General features: G+C 37.2%; 1 protein-coding gene across 2 annotated transcripts in view; it reads right to left on the minus strand.

Moving 5' to 3' along the window:
• LOC145690778 (uncharacterized) overlaps positions 1-15,519 on the minus strand; it is a 53,370-nt gene extending 37,851 nt beyond the window's left edge. For both annotated transcript variants that reach the window (XM_081766033.1, XM_081766032.1), the window contains exon 1: positions 15,245-15,519. In XM_081766033.1, coding sequence (XP_081622159.1) covers positions 15,245-15,385 — 141 coding nt within the window. In that variant the 5' untranslated portion in view covers positions 15,386-15,519. The remainder of the gene's footprint in view (positions 1-15,244) is intronic.
• Between the last annotated feature and the right edge of the window lie 1,252 nt (positions 15,520-16,771).

The following is a 16,771-nucleotide window of genomic DNA, read 5'->3' on the forward strand; positions in this document are numbered from 1 at the left end:
CTTTGCAGTTTTTCATGACTTTCAGTTGAAAAAAAAAAAAAAAAAACATTTGTGTTAATATGAGTGGGCTGGAATGGAATGGCACCTCCTATATATACATAGTGTGTAACGAATGTCCGGGAACATTGAAGAAATTTTTTAAAAAAATAACGTACTTTCTTACTTTGTAATGCTACTCGTTTGGCTACAATAAAGTATTTCCGGACTTTTGTTACACAGTGTATATATATGTCGAATACATTTATTTTCTGAGCACTACTTGCAAGGTTCACCGAACAGGGAAGAAACGTTAGGGACTCCCTGAAGGCTAAAAATCAGAATGCAAGAATGATGGGGGGAAATATATAGTTTCAGTACCCATTACCATATACATAGTGTGTCAATTAAATTTCAAGATGGCAATACTGTAATATAACCGCAGGAGCCACCAAGCTGTTATTGTGTGGCTTTTAGTACCGATTGTGTGAGGAATTCACGAATTTTTGTTCCGAATTTTGTGAGTTACAGTGACTTCAGTGAACTGCATTTCCTCTGTTCGTCATGGATAGTAACTTGAAGCAGAGAGTAGCCATCAGGTGTTGTATAAAACTTAGCGTAACAGCCATGGAGATGGTGGACATGATTCAAATACCTTACAACAATGGTACTCTTTCTCGAGCGAACATTTCTGTGTGGCATCGTCGTTTTCGTGAGGGTCGGGAGGCGGTTACGGACGACCTTAGATCTGGCCGTACGGTAACCGTCGGAACTGGCGAAAATATTGACGTGCGAAAAAAGCTAGCTGAAAATAGTTGTCAGTCCCTAAGGATTTTTGCGGAGGACAAACTGTGAATGCTACGGTATGCAGACATTTTAGCACGCTTACTGCAGAGAATGCAACGGGTTCGTCCGGAAATGGTTCAATCGGGTGACTGGCTCTTGTTGCATGACAATGTACCATGCCACAGTAATTGAAGTACAGACATTTTTAGCAAAAAGACAGGTGACATGTTTCAACCATCACCCTACTCACCTGACCTGGCCTCGGCAGACTATTTCTTGTTTCTAAAGGTTAAAATGACGTTAAAAAGAAAACATTTTGACTCAATTTCGGACATCCAAAGGGCTGTGACGAAGGAACTCAACACTGTCGGACAAGTGAACTTCCAGAAAGGAATCCAGAAATTATACAGCCGTGCAATTGCCTGTATATTGAAGATTAGCAGCTAATCAAGATGACTATATATTTTCTAATAATGTCAGTCTTAAAATTTGGTAGACACATTGTATAAATTAATGTCTGGTATACAAATCCACACAGGTAAATTGACATACTTCAAAGTGATTTTATCGGAGAGATCATAGTTTGGAAGAGCTAGGCTACGCAGAACGTTTTGGTTTGTATCCTACAAGGAAGAGAAGGGGATTGAACAGGGAAGGGGGTTTAATTTTTTTTTTTCCCCAAGTGGTATGTCACGACTTTCTCATGTTTGGAAAATGAAGCCTGATATGTAACCCCAATTTTTAAAGTTAAGTTGACACACATATATATGACTTACAATCTGGCGCTTACATCCGAGAGAAACTGTCCTCCACTTGGTCTCGAAACCGGGACTAATTGGCCACAAATGCGATGACTCTGCCGAGTCACTCACGAAGGACTCCGGATAAAAATACGTTGTACTATCTTTTATTTGTTAATATAATTGTGAAGAGTCATTTCAGAAGGACAAAAAACAAAGAGTTGCACAAGTGAAACTATTATACAGAATTATATATAAATCGGGAAACTCCCGCCTCAGCCATCGGGAAAATCCTCTTATTACTTTAAATGCAAAGCAATAACAGGAAAGTCCCGTTACTGCTTTGCATGTAAAATTTAAAGGTCAACGTATCATAATCACCACCGGTACGCTAAAACAGATAATAAGTTACAAATTTAGTATGCAGATATCATTCAATAAAACTAAAACTGAAAGCCCAATCCAAGCTAATGCTGGAAGCTACGTAGGCAGTCGATAAATTTTGCCAATTTCTATCAATATATTTAAGCAACATTGGCCTCTTTATAAAACAACAGGCATTCAGGCAAGCAGAAATATAGAGTTTGGTTTCGTTTCATATGTTAAGCCTCAACATTCTTAAGTAATACCAAGGTTATCAAGGAGAAGACTCGTTTAAAGTGACATCCGAACCGCTACTTGATTTACACTTGAAAGAACGGTTGTGGTTCGACCGAGAATTAAACATGAGACGCCTTGATTAAAAGGTGAAAAGGAGACAAAACTAATACAAATGGTTTGATATGTGGAAACGTTATCATGAAATTCACAAGATTTAAAGCTTTTCTTTTTTTTTTTTTTTTTTGTTGTTGTTGTTGTTGTTGTTTTGTTTTGTTTGTTTAAACCAGCCAACCCTGCTATTCAGCTAAAAGTTTCAATGTTTTGATTAAATTCAGGGAATATGCCAGTAAGGAACTTTACCGGAAATCGGTAAATTTGTAATCACTATATCGTTCTTCTTGTGATAAAGGGTCGTATTTCAATCATTAAACGACAAACAGGGGTACAGGGGTATCTTGAGATACGCCTCTTTGTCGCGAGACTGTTACGTTATTCCTAATACATCCACCACTCAAGAAGCTCTATCTCAGTTAATAAACTTCAATGAGACACACAACTTATACAATCTTGTACACCTAAACGAGTTGGTTATAGTGATGGTCATCTCACTTTTGGTATTTTTTGAGATATACACTTATTACAGGACAGACGACTTGGTGGAATCCACATTCTTTATATGTAGAAGCATGGATAGTAAAAATTTATTTTTTCCATGAGAATGTAAATTTTCAACGTATGACAAGTTTATTTGTCAATGAACAGTGCACCATGTGTTATTATAAGTCTCTCCCCATTAATAGTACAAGTATGAGTAGTAAAAATGAAAAATTGCTGATGGACGTTTTCAAACCATTACGAGCAGGTTTCATGAAAAGGACAATGATATATTTATACTCAATGTAAATTAGCAACCATTTTTTAACCTACACATAACTAGCTTGTAATGACTACCTCAGACACGCTGATTCGTGAAGTAAAGGTTAATAGTGCCTCTTATTGCTTATAATTGGACATGATGTCATGTTGCACACCGTAAAACTACAATTAAAAGTATTTCTCCATATTTATAACAGAGGAGTTGGGATTTTCTCCAGCACCCCAAAAAGTTTTTTTTTTTTTTTTGGTAAAATTTACATAAACCCCTCCCAAAATCTAGCGCTTTTCGGGTAAACCTCCACCCCCATAAAGCACATTGCCCTCTCCCCCTTAAAAAAACCCACTTAAAAAACTGGAACTGAAATTTATAACCTTACTATAACCATAATTATTTCTTCAATCGTGTTTCTTAATACATGCGTAGTTTCAGAATTTGCTTTAAATATATATTTATCAAAAGGAGATCTCCACCACGCATAACACCGCTGAAAAACAAATATGTTTTGGAATTACGACTAACAAATTTAGCTCGCGGTACATCGAATTTACTCTGTGTTCAAGTGTACTTTAGGACAAAAACAAATTCAACTACATACTCGTGTATTTGTACAAACAAATAACAAAATGTCTTTCCCCACGTGTCACTAAATTACAAATCAAAAATGCTTCACTTACAAAAAAGATTTCTCAGCACTACATTTGGATAATTACACACATAAGGAAACAAAATCTTCTCTTATGATAACTACAAATACAATAATCATTTTTATTTTTCTAAATGTAATATAATTTGAATGAAAGGTACTACAAACGTTTCATTTAAGAAAGGAAACTATTAGTGATTTTCCTCTATTTTCTCAACATCCACATAGATAATTAACACATAAAAACGAGCTTTAAAAAGTAGATCAGAAACTCTCCAATTCTTGGGTTTCTGACAGGGTTTGCCCAAGTGGGCCCAGCCCGAAAAAACCCGGTGGGTTTTTTCGGGTTGGACCCACCTGAAAAAACCCACTTTAAAACCCACCTGGGTTTTTGACCTATTTGTTAATATATTATTGGTACAACTAAGGTGATCACATTGTAAGTGATTTTTATCAGATTTTAGGCTTTCCTTAGACGAATTAGAGGCTTTCACGTTAAGGTATACAACAACATTCAACATAAGACCTTTATAAAGCTCTGAATGTACTAAATGAATTTTAAAAAAAAACTTACCTTAGCTTGAGATAGTTATAGAACAAATTAATGTATGGATTATGCTCATAGCCTTTTGAAGTAAAATAAGCAATTTTGTACTTTAGAAAATATTTTCCGTGAATAGTGTGCTCGTCGACTCGGCGTCACCGAGGGACGTTATCCCGTTTGACGGGTTTAAGGTCATAGATGCCGGTACTAATAGTACATATGTAAATACATTGGTAAAACTTAGTATTATTTCTTACCTTTGATGTAAAACACAAGTTTTTTCAACTAAAATTTGGCTGAACAATAACAGTTTAGTTCAGTCATTTGCTGCTACTCTTCAAATAAACATTCTGGAGAATCAACACCAGCAATAGCGTAAAAATTCTTGTCAAATTTAAGGAGCTTAATGCTCGGGGTTCCGAAGACTATGTAACGCTTACAGTTTCAGGTACTGAGTTCAAATTTCCGTACTAGTGGAAGTTTTGATGTACACGCCGTAAAAGAAGTGCTCGGGAAATTCCCGAATTAAACGCAGAAGGATCGGAAATGAATACTTCAACAATAAAACTATTTATTTTACGCTTAAACCTGCCATACGTCCCGTAAAAATCGGAACAGTCCCGTTTTTGGGCCCGAGTGTCCCGCGTCCCCGTAAATTTAGTCGGGACAGGGAATGTCCCGTATTTTAACTCCGTTCCATTTCTGCTATCAATATCAGCTTATTCGAAAAGTGAAAGCAAAAAATTCTGACATTGGCTGGGAATCCTGTAATTAGTGAATGAACTGTACGCTGTTGCATGTAACAATTTGAGGAAGTTATTACACCACCCTGTTCGACTTGATAGCGAGCGAAATTTGCAATGCTACTTTTTCCATTGCACTTTATGGGAACTCGGATACTCTCCGGAACATTAAGAAAGAAAGAAAGAAAAAAAAAAAAAAAGATAAGATGGTCCTTGAGGGTTTCTACATTTACAAACACGGGGAAAATGGCTGACCTTTTCTCCAGCAACACATTAGATAAGTTAACAAGAATTATATTGTTTTTCAGAGGCTAGGGGTTCAGAATTGTACTTTGGTCCAGGTCTTAGAAAAATGTAAATCTGGTCCTGACCGTTTCACACGACACAGGGAGAAAAATCAGCTTTCCATCAGATTAAACTGACAAACGTAATTTTGGCAAATACAGCCATGTAAATAAATATTGCTAAACGCGCGAAGAATATTGAAGGTAGATTGTACCACTGATTTAAATAATTTGCATATTGTTTTCCTGTAAAGCATTTTTATAGCACATCTTAAGTTTTTAGGCATCTTCAGTCTGTACAATTAATTGCAGGATATGAACAGATTAATTGCAGGATACGAACAGAGAAAAGCAGCTGTTGCTCAATGAACTTTCGCCTATTATATTCTTGAAAAAAAAATTAAAATTAAATAAATGAAATATTTTACTTTTAGTCTCACGGTTATGCCTGCTATGCTCAAGGTGACGGTGATGATGAGAAATGAATGAAATAACGGAATGAAATAAGTGGGAGGAAACGTGAGAATCCCGAGAAAACCCACACACAAGATGTTTGTCCACCACAAAACTCACTTGGCGCGAGCTGGGATCGAACTAGGGACCCCATGCACCAGAGGTGAACTTTCTACCACTGAGCCACCGCGGCCAATTATACTTTTGTTCATAACCAGACTATAGTTCAATTCATTGTGTTGGAAATTTGATGGGGGGGGGGGGGTCTGAGGTGTCCCGTATTCTCATGGAGAAAATATGGCAGGTTTATTTACGCTAGATTATGTTAATTTCATATAAGACATTTTGAAACATTTATTTATTTCATACAACATGAATTGTATCTTTGTTTTAAATTAATAGATTTAATTTGGTATTCATATTTGGCGAACATCAGTCAGGCTTCTGGATGACTTTATCTACATTTGTTCGTTTGTTTGCCGAGCTCCTTCATGGCTAAGCGGTTAGTGTACGCGTCTTCGGCGTGGGTGACCCGGGTTTGCTTCCCGGAGGGAGCTCATGTGGTTCGGATTCCACTTTAATCAGTAGATCCCGTCTCATATAGCCTCGCTGCTGAAAGGGACGTTAAACACAAAATCAACTCAACTCGTTTGTCTGCCTCTACCACACACACTACAGGGTACAACTTTCGGCCTTTTAAGTTAAAATTTTCAGAGTACAAGCACGAGACACTCAAAATTTCCTGTATAGATTTTTGCGGCATACCAACGTAAAATATCAAAATGGCGGCCATTTTTTTTAAACAGTGAGTATCTACGCTACGAAGCGTAATTTTCAGTCTTTTATGTTGAAATTTTGACGGTTGAAGCACGAGATATGCTAAATCTGCTGTATAGATTTTCTCGGCGATCGAATGTAAAATTTCAAAATAGCGGCCATTTTTTCAAAACAGCAGTGAGTAGAAAATTGTTGCAAGTTGTGACAATGACAATCATGAAATATAAATCACATTTTAACACTTTTACCCCAAAGACATTGAAATATTTCGAAAAAACCCGATTAAACCCGAAAAAACCCAATTAAACCCGAAAATACCCGAAAAAACCCATATGGGCCCAGGTGGGTTGGGCTTTTTCAAAAAAGCCCGGGTTTTTTCAAACCCTGGTTTCTGATGGAATGTGACTTCTATTTTAAGTGTGTCCTTGATGGCGCTGCTGTCGACGTGTGTTTTTCCGTAGCTACCTTCCTCGAAATATGATTTGGCAGAGATCCTTCAATAGTTGCACACGAACAGGGTTGTCACATTGAAATATTCCGAATTATTTCACGAGTCTTGCTGTGCACTGTGTTTTTAGCCATTCTAAGTAGACTACGATCTTCTCTAACCAAAACCAAACGACTGACTGACAAATTGGCAACACAGCCGAGGTCACTGACTTCTTTCCGCAATGCAAGGGAAAGTTTCCTCCGTAAGAGGGCGGCAGGGGTGCAACCGAAGTATGCTTCACATATTTTCCGAGGGCACACTTGAAATAGAAAGGTTTTAGTAAGGTTATCGCATGTTACAAAGGTCTTTAACCGAAAAATATATTGTAAAAAAGCAAATTGGCAACTGAAAATGAGATTTAAAAAAATATCCAACGTTTCAGTTCTTCCAAAAAATAAACACATACATTTTATATTAATCCTTTTAGATTCTAGCATTTCATGAGGAAAAGTTGACATTCAGTTAAGCAACTAACTGCTTCAGTACCATTCATCCTTGTATTATTACTGAAACATCATTCTCTTCAGAATAAGTTTTCAAGTGATATTATACGCATATGTGCATGATGTAGAAGAGAAAGAAAATTTGGAATAAAATAGGGAAAATTCCTGATTTTGTAAATTAGAGTCTCTCTGGAGCGGTCTCAGCTACAAGTACTCTAATATAATATACCTGGAAAAACAGTAGCCACTGTCTTTACGTGATGCGAGCGCCAAGTTTCATTGCACTATCCAGAATAGTTACGAGGAGAAAATATTTCTCAATGATGTTTGACAATTTCATGCAGAAAAAGTAGTATATAGGCTAGCGGTCCCTGCTACAGGTATTCGACTATAATCTACTTTGAAAAATACTATGGCCTACAATGCGTATGTCAGGTTTGTTGCAATATCTAGAATAGTTACAAGGGAAAAAAATTCTCAATCTAACAAAAGGTTGTTCACTGTACATCCGACCATTTCGAGTCGATGATGCCACCTGGCATACCATATTGGAACTATGGGTTTGCTGGTGGGAGCAGTGCTCTCTTTGATCTTGTAAAGTCGTGAGTATTATCAAATAGCACTGAAAATCAACCGGTATTGGGAGGGTTACGTAATGGGCCTTTTCCATGCTAAGTTTTCGTACGTATGCATTGTGAAACAGTGTCGGGAGAATGGGTTAACACTTGGGGGGGGGGATGACTGCGAAAGCTATTGAGACCCGTTACACACTACAGGCTACCCCTGCGAAACATTCACCCACGAAAAGCACCAGGAGAAGGGCTGCAAGCAAAAAGACACCCGTAGTGCTACGAGGGATCCGTCGATTGGAGATACCAAGAAAATATCAACACTCAACGTGATATGGGCCACAGATTCCATTTCGCACCAACAGTGAACAAAAGAATTTGCGCGCGCCTCAGGTTGAAGCGTGTGCGGAAGACCTGTGTACACCACCTGCTAACGCGTGACATTGGCGAACGTAAGACGAACTGCAGGAAACTGTATGAAAAGTAGCTGGCGGGTTCCAAATGGAAGGAAATTGTCTCAATGGATGAATCACATGTCCATCTCACTGCCGGTGGTCACATTCGGGCGATCACATACGGTGGCATTGACGGCAAGGAACGCAGCAACTTTGTTCATCAGTGTAGGGAAAGTTCCTTTCGTGGTTTTATGGTTATTACGGGGTTCGGATATGAGGGTGGGTTGGTGATACACAAGGTGGGCAAAAACGTGAAGGTGAATGCAAGATACTTCTAAGAATCTATTCTGATGTCTATCTATTGGCGAGACATCCCACAATTCTATGGAGTGGATGCGAAACAGTTGATGATCCATATGGACACGGCTTCGAGTCATACCGCCAGAGCATCACTACGTTTTTATCAGGAAATGGCAAAGGAATTAAGATTCGTGTCATTCCTGTGAAAAGCCCAAATACCAGTCCAATGGATTTTTGCACACTTGAATTCTTGAAACGACGTCTTCAACATCGCCGCCCGTGCACCTTGGATGGTCTATGGAAAGCGCGCAGGGAGGAGTGGAACAGAATCCCCATGCCTGTCCTCCGCCGGAATTTGCTGCAGTGGAAACTGCGATGCTGTGTAAGTCCATAATGCCGGGGGTCCAATAAAATTTTATCAATGGTGGCGGTGCGGTATCTCTTAAGGTGTGTACCCGTAAAAAATGGTCGGATATGAAGTAAACAATAACCTTCTGTACTTGACAATACAAATGAGATACTGTGGAGACCCGAACCCAGTAAAGCACTCCGTCATCCTTTTAGTATACTACGCATTACACTCAAATCACAAAGTAAGGGCCTACCATTCGCTAATGAAAATGCGACAAACCCACATAACTATTAGCTAAAACAGCAATCGGGAAGGAGAAGAAAAGGCTCAGAGGTGCAAGCGCTTACCTCTGTTATGTGAGGTCCCTGGTTCGATCCCCGGCCAAGTTAGTTTGTGGTAGACAACATCGTGTCCGTGAGTTTCCTTGGGGCACTCTTGTTTCCTCCCACAACTTCATTCCACCAATTCTTCCATCATCACTCACTTGCCTTAATCATCTGTCTCCCTTAACGTAAAGGGCATAATCATGGAATGTTTAAACCAGGGTTGGCAAAAACCATGGTTTTCATTGAAAAACCCAAAAAACCAGGCTTTTTTGGTTTAAATAATTTACTCTGTGTATTTATATTAGATATGGACAGAAATTAGTTTGTTTCGCCTTGGTGTTATTATGCAACAAGAAGGTTATGCTAGAAGGGGTCACATAAGCTTAAAGTGGAATCCAAACCGTTTCTCGGCTTACATCCAAGAGAAATTGTCCATTTGGACACGAAACCGGGGCTAATTGGTCACAAATGCGATTACGGACTCACTCACGAAGGACCCCTGATAAAAATATGTTGTATTGATCTTTACAAAGGCCTACTTGTTAATATAATTGTCAAAAAGATAAACAGTTACACAAGTAAAAACATTATACAGAATTATATATAAATCGGGAAACTCTCGCCTTGGCCATTGGGAAAATCCTGTTATTTAAATGTATTTGTGTGTAAAATTTTAAGGTCAACGTATCATAATCACTACGCTAAAACTGAGGTATTAAATTACAAATTTGGTATGTAGATATCATTCAATAAAATTAAAACAAAGTCAAATCCAAGCTGATGTTGGAAGCTACGTAGGCAGTTGATAAATTTTGCCAATTTCTATCAATATGTTTAAGCATTCCTGGCTTCTTTATAACACAACAGGCATTCATTCAAGTAGAAATATATAATTTGGTTTCATTTCGTATATTTAGGCTTAACATCCTTATGAAATACCAAGGTTTTTTTTTCTTTTCTTTTTTTTTCTTTTTGAAAAAAACAGCTGGTTTAAACCAGCCAACCCTGATTTAAACTGAAAGATTTCATTTCATTTTATTTCATAAATTAGCACTGACTTTCGTTGTTTGGCTCAGAATTAAATCGTATAAAATTTTCTGGATGTAAGGATGGTTATGAGGAGAGAAGAGGGGAAAAATGCTAAATGTTCATTTCTTAACATACGTGCATCAACTGTGTACTGACGAAAGTATTGAAAAACTTTCTTTTCGTTCCACTTTTGCGAAGTAAATCCATAAATGTTTCTATGTTACTCCAAAACACGTAGCAATACCAAAATTTAAAGGACGTCATCACCCTATATCGTCGAACGCAAAGAGTGAAAAATGCATTTTGTTCTTAAATTATATCCTCTGGAAGTAAGACAGACAAAATCACTTGAAGCATGCATATAGGTTTAAGACAAAATTCAATCTTTAAGTCCTACGTCCTACGGTTATGCCGGTTAGACTAAAGGAGATGGCGATGAGAAATGAATGAAATGGTGGAATGAAGAAAGTGGGAGGAAACAGGAGAAACTGGGAAAACCACGCACACGGTATATAGGTTCAAAAGGATGATAGCTGATGATACGTAGGCTATATGCGACAGCTTTTATGCCAAACGGGTTAATAAAGTCGCTTTCTTCCATGTCTGGTTCGTGCCATTTCCCTTGCATGTTTTGAAGTTAAAGAAATTTTCAGTCAGGATAGCTGTCCCTTGACTCCTGAGTGGAATAGATTTTTATTCTTATTCTATATTAGGCCTATATAAAATTACCCATCTCCTTGTTATTCTACAAAATTGTCTACTTCGTCGTTGCTAGAGATCGAAATAGCTATAAGCGAGTGCTAAGTGCAAAGTATATCCCATGAAACGCGGATGGGTATTCACGAATTCCGTTTGTGAGATTAAATGCTGTATCGGCGGACCAATTTTAGGAAACTTACGGGTTAATTGGAGAATTTATTTTGGTCTGTGAGGAAGACTGAATGAAAATCAGGTGAGGGAATTAGTTGAAGTTAAGTGGTTGTTGTTTTTGATGTTGTAAGCGGTACTGTATGTGGAGGTGGAAGGGAATATTTGGCGAAGAGGTACACTTATCCTCATTTAGTCGAAGGAACGGCAGTGTGGAAATGACGCGTATATTTCTACACGATTTTCTACTTGAAATTGGAAAAGTTAGCCGCCTGTGTTTCGAAGGTCTAACTTAATATAAGCTCATTTATTACACTCCCCCAAATCCACACATCAGGTAAGTTAGTATGTAGTACACTGTTTTGCGCGATCCTCGTTCATGTGAATACCCACCGTCGGTGACGCGCCTGCTGCCTACAGACGGAGCCCCTCGCTATCCCTTGAGACCCCTGCTGCGTTCCCGCCATCACTCGGTTAAACAGCATGCGTATTTTTTTTTTTAGTGGCACCTAGCATAAGTTGGTTAGTGTTTTTTTACACCATAGTACCTATCGTGTACGTGAATGTACATTGAGGAATGTCCTCAACTTCATCGACGCCTCTGGTGCCAGTACTTGAGCCAGAGTCACTACGAAGTGATTTAGGGAAGGAAAAAAATATCATATTAATTCAGTACATTTCTTACCTAATTTAGTACATTCAGCCTTTCCAATGCTAATGTTAAAAATTATAAGAAATCAAGACGAAAAAATATAGGAGGTTTTGTGAAGCTGTGAAAAAGGAACATTTTAATTATCCAATAGGTAGAAACACAAATATATCACATGGAAATTACACCAATTGTTACATAAACGTACATTCTACTCTAAATATAACTCTTTGTTCTGCTCGTCTTGAATTTCCTGTAGTTCATTCATCTTCAACGATGTGGTCTAGATCATTGCATGGGCAACATTAAGGTCAGCCGTGTCATTTTTTGACAGCGCAGAAGATAATCTTGTCTGAGCATCTTTCTTCAGTCTAGTAGCTACTTCTATTCTCTTCTGTAATGTTTCGTCCATTTCAGAAACGATTCACTCTTTTAAAACACCCTTTGATACAGCTTCTTGCTTCGCATTTCTTAACGCACTTTCTTCTCTGGAAATCTTTGCAACTGTGGCCTCTTTGGATCTGCACTTTTCTAAGTAATCTTTATACTTTCTCTAGGCGTTCTAAATAGCATCTATTAATTACTTTGTAACAGGTAGGTTTTCAACTGTTCCTCCATACATTCTAATGCTGTCCTTCACAGTCCTCAGAGCCTTTATACTCTTGTGTGCAAGATGGGATCGATTACCTCCTAAAATGGGTTTGTTCTCTGAGAAATCACGTTGCACACCAGCACTACCATGAAATACTGAAAGGCAAGCTTTGACCACTTGCAACATCATTGGATATTTAACTGTAACACATGAATTTCTTATATCACATACCCTTACCCAGTATCGATCCACGGCCAAGTATCTGACATCACCACACTCAGTTTTTTTTCTCCATAAACCAAGAATCTTCAATAAGTAGCTCCACAGAATAGTTCTCACTCGTCCATGAAGACATCGATGTTCTTACAATCTGCAAATACATGCTTCATTTCTTTTGCCAAATTCCGTGCAAGGGATAAACAAGTAATCTCCTTTCTGAATAGTGGATGTAGACACTGTAGATACTTCAACAATGGTTTCGTTATTGGTAATTTCTTAAGCAGTTTTGAAACCAGACAAATGTAGAATCGCTTCACATCTTCCCTGAATTCCCTTGTTTGTAGCTCTGAGCAGTCAGCTATTACAGTTTGCGCTTTCACTCCAACTTCAGGTTGCTGCAGATGGTAATTGCAGTTATTGAAATCAAATGCAGATAATTCAGTACCCCCCTTCTCCCCCAACAAATCTGGCTTCACAAACCTCAATAGCAGCATTCTGACTAGCTCTGATAACTCTGAATAAAGTAAATGAATTCACAAATAAGTGATGTACAATCCGCGGCAAAAAATCTGCAACATGAGCATATAAGTTTATTGTGAAATGACGAAGTCTTTTGCTCCAAAATAAGTGTGCACGGGAGGAGGCCGAGGTTTATCCTGGCGTAATTCGTTCCACTTAGACGTTATGTTCATTCCCTGTGCTATTAGGCGTAGTTTCACAATAAACTTACATCCTCATGTTGCAGGTTTTTTGCCGCGGATTGTACAAATGATGAAATGCAATTTGGCTTCAAACAATTTGTCTTTCACGAATTGTTTAATCCTTCCGTAACGACTATTTTCATGACATGCCTTATGTTGTGCTGGCAGACACTCCAAAAAAGTACTTACGCAGCCCTAGAAGTTTTTCCGCGATGTGTTTGCACATAGGAGACAAAGTTAACCATCGGCTCGGAACATGACGCAGAAAGAAATCGCTTTCTAGATCCAATACTGACTGGACGAGAGAATAGTCCTCTCGTCAACTGCAGACATTATAATATTATTTTGTTTGGTGTAATTATCTTTACACAAAAAGCAGGAAAGAATGAAACAAAGAAGAGAAGAAACATTCAACCATTCTACTGTGGAGACAAAATGCCCTCCAACACCCACAGCTTATTTCCTTGTTATTTTCACAAGTAGAAGTAGAAATGCCACAAAAATATAGGAGATTTCGTTAAAATATAGGAAATATAGGAGTTCATAGGTAGAAACGCAAATATATAGGAAAAATAGAAAATACAGGAGCATTGGAAAAGCCTGTACATTTTGGTACATCCCCCCCCCCCCGAATTTTCGTGTGGTTCGGCAATACGCACTAATGCTCCTTTATGCGAGAAGCAATTTTCATGGTCTTATTCCAAATGTCTACAATAAAACATGAATGCTAAAACTGTAGGAACAAGATTTAAATGTGCGTATATAATGTAATAAAACTCAATTTTGCCCAATAAAACTCATTGTGCTTATTTTTTAACTGGTTTTTTTGCAAACCTGAATTATAGTCACTCAGCGAAAATCCATTATTACGGGCTACGAGATTAATTCCCTTAAAGTTTCAAGTGTTTCTTCTTGTTCTATGGATTTTGACTTGGACGTTCTTTTTAAGCTTGTACTAAAGGTTTGAGTAAATGAAAAAAAAAAAAAAAAAAAGTCTCGCATCTCGTAGTTTGAATATTACTCCCAAAATATCTCCTAAACGTTTTCCCTTGTAGCTGTTAATGAAATTTCAATCCAAAATTTTAATGTTGTATCATTTAAAAAACAAAAATACATTCCTACCCCTCAATAAATAAATAAATAAAACTAACGAGCAAGAATCGCAGCGCTGTTGGTATCTAAAGCTTTAATCTTGTTGTACACTATCGTAAAAGCAGCATACAATTCAACACATGATAATTTTCGCAATTCTGTTATTAATGTAAATAAAGAACAAAGCAAATTACAAAAGTTCAATCAATGACCCACTTTGGGGTCAAGTGTAGACTGGAAATGAAATTGTAGTCTTCGTATTTTACATCGATATTAAGCATAAACATGCATATATTCTTAAATAACTCAATTCGTACAGGTTCCCCAGTTACTTTTTACAGCGTATTTCATATTAATTTTGTCACCACAAAATTTTTCGCAAGGTCAACGTAAGATGTCAATTTTACATCACGGCTGATTTAATTGGAGAAGTTTCGCACGAGAATCTAGATTAAGTATTCTTTTGAAATGTATACATATATCTTTGTGTCAAAGTACAAATAGTTCTCTCAACAAAAATTGTTGAGCGTTTAAATATCCATGACCTTTTATTACAAAGTTCATGCACACTGATGTACAGTTAACGGTAAACATCACCTGCTCTACAAAATTCTTCTGTGACCTACTACGGGACCATTTCCACGAATGAAATATTCACTTCCGCAATTCAGTGTTTTTCCGCCCAGACATTTCCTGTGTCATTTAATGCAATATGTATTGATTTCTTGATACAAATTATTACAAATACTATGAAACCGAAATAAAGTAGATGTTCGGTCCATTATAATGTCACATACCTGAAGTGGGAGACAGATCTGGATTTTAGTGGGGAGTTGTCGCCTACGTCCTTCTTCCCGAAATATATGCATTTTTGTTCCTTCACTAGAAGTACAAAGACGACAGAGTTCATAATAATTTACTCTTCTATAACCTGACATTGTCCTGAAGAACCATTACACACACAAAAACTAAAACTATTTCATGACTTCACAAAAGAAAGAAAAAAATATTTATCGCAAACGACACGACGCTTTTTCTACTCTCGATTGTTCTATAATCGCACATTATTCGATGTGTCTGCCATCTCGACGCTCGAAACACTTCCGGGATCGATCACCTTCAATCATTTCACAAAAAGTGAGCGCTATCTGCCATTCTGTACCCTTCGCATATTCTCATTTATTTATTCAGAATTTAAATACGTTTTAAATCAATTATGTACAGATATTTATTATAAGTAGTGAGCCAACTTTAATCCAATATTATTATTTACAAAATTCATTAAAATATTACAGATGAAAGCTCATGTTTATATATTCACATTAAATCTTGCTCGCTAGCACCCTCATTCCATATAAAGGCACATTGCGTCAACATAACACAAAATCTGCGTTTTAACTAACTCTATTTATTTATTTCATTTTCCGCTGTAAGAACTCTGCATTCATGGCTTAGTCAAGAGATACATTCTTACAATTAATAACACAAATATAAAAAATAATATCTAATAATACAAAATAATATATATAATAATAATGCAAAATATATATACGTAACAATAAAACTAAAATGTTTATTGTGGGACTTCACATGCGCTGATACATACGCTCATTCAAGTCTCCCTCTGTCAGTAATGAATGCTGGAGCTGTTGCTAATCGCAGAGAAGCTGAAAAGCAAAAGAAAATACAACAACCTTCTCGAAAAGTTTTTTTTTTCACTCCAATCGCTATTGAAACAAGTGGTGCTTGGGGTGCAAAAAGTCTTGAATTCATTAGGGAGGTAGGAAGACGCATTTCTTGTGTTTCCGGCGAAGTTCGCTCCACATCTTATCTAATACAACGCATATCCGTTTCTATCCAACGTGGTAACGTCTCATCGGTCCTGGGCACTTTACCACCTGCCAAGGAACTGGATGAAGTGTTTATACTGTGAGGGACTATAGTTTTTCTTTTGACGTTATAATTACATAATTATTTCTGATTTAATATTTCTTGTTTCCGACCATGAATCGACATTAATATGTTCTTTAAGTTTCAAATACTATCGTAACAGTGTAATAAAGTTACACCAAAAATTGGATAAATTAAGGGAATTGTGAAATACATATTTTACAGAGAAAAAATAAAACTAAAATTTTTTTTTGAAAAATATAAATTGTACCTTTTTTCATATATTTCAACATTCTAGTAAGTTTTGATATTTATATTACAAAGAAAATTCAGACTGAAAATATTCATCTAAACCATGGAAAAGATATTTATGTAACAGCAACTTAAGGTGTCCTTTAAACGGCAAGTTTGGCATTTGATACAGTCTGGTAATT

The sequence above is a fragment of the Thermobia domestica genome, chromosome 7, assembly GCF_964235325.1.
Source record: "Thermobia domestica chromosome 7, izTheDome1.hap1.1, whole genome shotgun sequence".
NCBI lineage: Eukaryota > Metazoa > Arthropoda > Insecta > Zygentoma > Lepismatidae > Thermobia > Thermobia domestica.